The following is a 4,982-nucleotide window of genomic DNA, read 5'->3' as shown; positions in this document are numbered from 1 at the left end:
ACAGGTTGTGTAACTGCAGCTTTGTGTAACTTGTTAAAAACCAACTTGGTAGTGATCATATACATCCATTTTTTTGTCACAATTGACATGCACACAACATACACACAGACATACATACATTTAGCAATAAAGCTAGTTTAAAATCAGTCCTAGATGCATAAATCAGAGATTAGGGATACAGAGATTCATGCAGGTCAGTTAAGAACAAATAGTTATTGGCGATGTCTGCCTGTAAAACTCCTCCTCTCCTTCCCCCAGGTAAATGGAGGCAAATGGTTCAGGCTCTATAAACATTTGACATGTGGCTAATAACATCATCCATTCACTCATGAATTCATCCTCCTCTCCTCCCCCCAGGTGAATGGAGGCAAATGGTTCAGGCTCTATAAACATTTGACATGTGGCTAATAACATCATCCATTCACTCATGAATTCATCCTCCTCTCCTCCCCCCAGGTGAATGGAGGCAAATGGTTCAGGCTCTATAAACATTTGACATGTGGCTAATAACATCATCCATTCACTCATGAATTCATCCTCCTCTCATCCCCAGGTGAATGGAGGCAAATGGTTCAGGCTCTATAAACATTTGACATGTGGCTAATAACATCATCCATTCACTCATGAATTCATCCTCCTCTCCTCCCCCAGGTGAATGGAGGCAAATGGTTCAGGCTCTATAAACATTTGACATGTGGCTAATAACATCATCCATTCACTCATGAATTCATCCTCCTCTCCTCCCCCCCAGGTGAATGGAGTGAACATCGAGGCGTTGAGACACTCAGAGGTGGTGGCGTTTATACGTGGCGGGGGGGACGAGACACGCCTCCTGGTGGTCGACGCGGAAACAGACGAGCTGTTCAAGAGGCTCGGGGTCACGCCCACCAGCACACATGTCAGAGGTCAAAGGATGTCTTTCTCTCTCTCTCTCTCCTCTCTCTCTCTCTCGGACAGAAATCCACACACACGACTCATATTTTTATCTAAACCATTAATGACCACAAACATATTTCAGTTTGAAGGATTCATCTCTAAGGATTTTGTCAAGTTGCTCATGTGGTTTGTTCCTGCGTTCCAGAGGTCTATGTGGACGAGCCAATGACAGACAGCGCCCCACCCACCCCCTATTCAACCACTGACCTCCCTCCAATGGATCCACCAATCATCAACGTCACCCTGACGGGCTCACCAATCACAAGCGGCTCGCCCAATTCACAGACCAATTCCCAGTACTCACGTGGCTCGACTACCCAATCAGAATTCAGCAGCTCAGATATGAGCATTCAGGTGATTGAGTGTGTGTGTGTGTGTGTGTGTGTGTATGTGTGTGTGTGTGTGTGTGTGTCCTGTAGCAAGTTTATGGTTTGTTGTATGTAAATATGTAACATGTATGTAACACGTATGTAATATGTGTAATATGTCATATGTGCAGAACTGGGTTCAAATACTATTTCAAATATCTCAGTTACTTTCACATACATTCAAAGTAAGTATTCAAATATATTTTATTTGAAAAGACAAGTAGTTTAATATTTTTGGAAAATACTCAAATACACTGACTCAAATACACTCCCATACATTTAACTCAGGTATTTGAAATAAGTATTTGAAAATACTCTCAAATACAATTTGGTAGACTATTTGGTTTTTACAAATAACCATTAAAATACTCAAATAAAATTACTTGTTTTGGGCTGTGTATTTTTCTTTCACTAAAAAGTTTAAACATCAAATACTGTGTGTGTGTGTGTGTGTGTGTGTGTGTGTGTGTGTGTGTGTGTGTGTGTGTGTGTGTGTGTGTGTGTGTGTGTGTGCGTGTGTGCGCGTGTGTGTGTGTGTGTGTGTGTGTGTGTGTGTGTGTGTGTGTGTGTGTGGTTGTGCGTGTGCGTGTGTGTGTGTGTGTGTATGTATATATCTGTATCTCTCTAGGTCCCTGAGGATTATGAGCGCCGTGTTTCAGACCCGTTCCTGGACAGCGGACTGCATCTGAGCCCCACGGCAGCCGAGGCCAAGGAGAGGGCCCAACACGGCAAGAAGAGAGCGCCCCCTATGGACTGGAGCAAGAAACAGGAGATCTTCAGCAACTTCTGAGAACCACACAGAACCTTCACAACAATGTTCTTAAGTCCTTCAAGGTTGGTAAAGGTCTGGCACAGGGACACACCATAACCACTGTTGGCCGTGCGCAGTAGATCATCAGCCCGGAGACAATTTCATTGTGGGAAATTAATAGAAAAAGGCAGCCAATGTTCTGTGGTGAAGAGGCGATAGGAGGACCTCCCGCTGTGCACGACTGACGTTCGTTATGGTGTGTCATGTGACAGAGCTTCACCAGCCAATGTTCTGTGGTGAAGAGGCGATAGGAGGACCTCCCGCTGTGCACGACTGACGTTCGTTATGGTGTGTCATGTGACAGAGCTTCACCAGCCAATCAAGATAAAAGGCTGCAGTGGCCCCGAAACAACTCTGAGAAAAACACAGAAAGCCTCTGTCCCCGGCAGGATTTGAACCCTGGTCTCCCACGGGACAAACCAACATCTTAACCATGAGACAAAGAGGAAATTCCCTACAGTCTGAGGGCCAACACTTATTGTGAAGTCACAAGCGGGGCTCCCTCATCACGTGACCATGAGCAGCCATGACCGTCTCATGTCTGCTACACCTCCATATGCCACTACTATGGATTATTACAGAACCTTAGGATGAGGATAAATCATGTTGATGTATTTAGCCAGGATAATTGACTCAGTTCCACTTGTTTCCATGGCTCTTGTTTCCATGGCTCCTAAACGTTTCTCAGAGCTGTGACTTTACTGAAAGTTTTTTTTCCTTCTACAGCAACTAGTAAGAAACATTCACTGGCCCAACCGCCACACACCGAACCCCACCCCACCTCTTCACCCTCCACAGAAAAACAGGGTGGATTGTTTCCCAAAAGACTGAGATGTGGGCCTGTATCCACAAAATGTCTCAAAGTAGGAGTACTGATCTAAGATCAGTTTTGAGTTTTTCTGTCATAATGAATACAATAAATTGTATCGGGAAGGATCTGATCCTAGTTTTATTAGATCTCACTGACTGAGGTAAGAACGTCAGGACACCACAACATCCGGGCCGGCTTACAGATGTGACCCCTGTGGCCGAGTCTTGCTCTCACGGATTGGACTTCACGGTCACAGCAGATGCTGCGCTAAGATCTAACTCCAAGGCACAATACATCTACGGTTTCACGAGACTGAGATGCCGACCACTATTGTCCAGAGTTCCAGACTGAACTCTTTTCAGGTCATATTGAACCCTTTTTGGTTCCACATAGAACCTCTTGATCCAAATAGAACTCTTGAAAGGCTGCTGTTTGGAACCTAATGGGGTTATCGTCTGACCTGACCTGGTTCCACCTGGAACCTTTCCCAGAGGGTTCAACAGGGACAAATGGTTCTACAATGCCCTTTTAAGAGCATAGAAGCGAGCTTCTCAGATGTATAAATGAGGTACGTAGGAACCACATCACGTCATAGACACGGACGTCTGAATGATGGACAGACTGAGGGGATGAATCAAAGTCATCTGACCGTGAGATGAAGATGAAGTCTGACTCTGAGAAACAGAGACAAACGCTCAAATGAGTGTAATGGGCGTCACAGAGCTAGAGAAAGAAGGTCCAGGATCTCAATGGATTTTCAGATGAAGAGATACGAGTTACTAAAGTCCTTTGTAATGAGTGAAGAGGAGACACAAAGGGAATTGGGTGCATTGCATTGGGTTGACTGAACTCTACTGCATAAATGTTGCCTAAACTGCAGAGAGAGACTTGTGTCAATGTGTAGGCCAACAAATGCCTGAACGGTTAGCCATTAAGATAAAAACAATATTTATGTGATTATGACTGAGTTATATTATTCTATGATATTATTAGCAATTTGTTTACAAACTGTGTTCTTCTAGTATTTAAATATTTGGTTTTTATTCTGTTACAATTTTCGGTTCGACAGTAAGACACACCCAGCTAGATTTGTCTGTCTCTGCTGTCCAGAACAGAACTCAGAGTTGAAGGAAGAAATGTGAGGAGCCAAGTTAAGCTCTAGATTTGTTTATATTTGTTTAATCATATTAGTGTTTGTGGTTGTATCCCACTTTCATTGTCCTCAAACATTCATCTCTTTTTAGAGGAATTAATAAATGGATCCATTTTAGTTCGTTTGACGAGTTGGATACGAAGCTAAGCTAGTTTCAGTGCAGACCGATGTCTCAGTGCCGGGATTCAATCAGATCAGCACAAGATCTGCATTGTAGCACAGATGACATTTAAAGGTAATTAACAATTGAGCCAACATGTGCAGAATTTGCCGTGAATGCGGTCTTCTGCGATCGCGGGAACTTTCCCTTTAAAGGTGAATAGCTGACAAAGAGTGATCGGCTTGAATCCCGGCCTTACTTTTAATTTGATCATCTCTCCAGTTGTAGATTTGTATCTAATGTAACTAAGTTACTTTTAATTTGATCATCTCTCCAGTTGTAGATTTGTATATAATGTAACTAAGTTACTTTTAATTTGATCATCTCTCCAGTTGTAGATTTATATCTAATGTAACTAAGTTACTTTTCATTTGATCATCTCTCCAGTTGTAAATATGAATCTACTGTAACCAAGGCTATTATATGAACACAAAGTGGACTGGACATTAATATGAAATAAAATGACAAAATAAATGTATAACACTGTCGTTATGTATTGTTGTAGATGAGCAGTGGTATGGTTTCTCTTTTGTTGCACCATCTCTTCACAATCAATATGATCTAGAATAATTCTTAAATGTGTTTTTAGGGGACATTTTCTCACATATTTTAAAGTGATATATGGTAGATAGATCCCACTTGTCAAAGGCAGTGATGCCAAACATGTAGACATGTGAAAAGTGAAAGCAGGAACAAGTGTATGGTCTCACTCGCTCAGAGATGTGCAGTTACATGCTGTGGCC

General features: G+C 42.6%; 1 protein-coding gene across 1 annotated transcript in view; it reads left to right on the top strand.

Moving 5' to 3' along the window:
* LOC135530357 (Na(+)/H(+) exchange regulatory cofactor NHE-RF2-like) overlaps positions 1 to 4,714 on the top strand; it is a 6,226-nt gene extending 1,512 nt beyond the window's left edge. Inside the window, exons 2-4 of the mRNA XM_064958685.1 lie at positions 752 to 905; positions 1,082 to 1,290; positions 1,933 to 4,714. Coding sequence (XP_064814757.1) covers positions 752 to 905; positions 1,082 to 1,290; positions 1,933 to 2,094 — 525 coding nt within the window. The 3' untranslated portion in view covers positions 2,095 to 4,714. The remainder of the gene's footprint in view (positions 1 to 751; positions 906 to 1,081; positions 1,291 to 1,932) is intronic.
* The last annotated feature ends 268 nt before the right edge of the window (positions 4,715 to 4,982 follow it).

Source organism: Oncorhynchus masou, unplaced genomic scaffold (assembly GCF_036934945.1).
Source record: "Oncorhynchus masou masou isolate Uvic2021 unplaced genomic scaffold, UVic_Omas_1.1 unplaced_scaffold_1324, whole genome shotgun sequence".
NCBI classification, from domain to species: Eukaryota; Metazoa; Chordata; class Actinopteri; order Salmoniformes; family Salmonidae; genus Oncorhynchus; species Oncorhynchus masou.
This window is presented reverse-complemented; position numbering and strand designations above follow the sequence as displayed.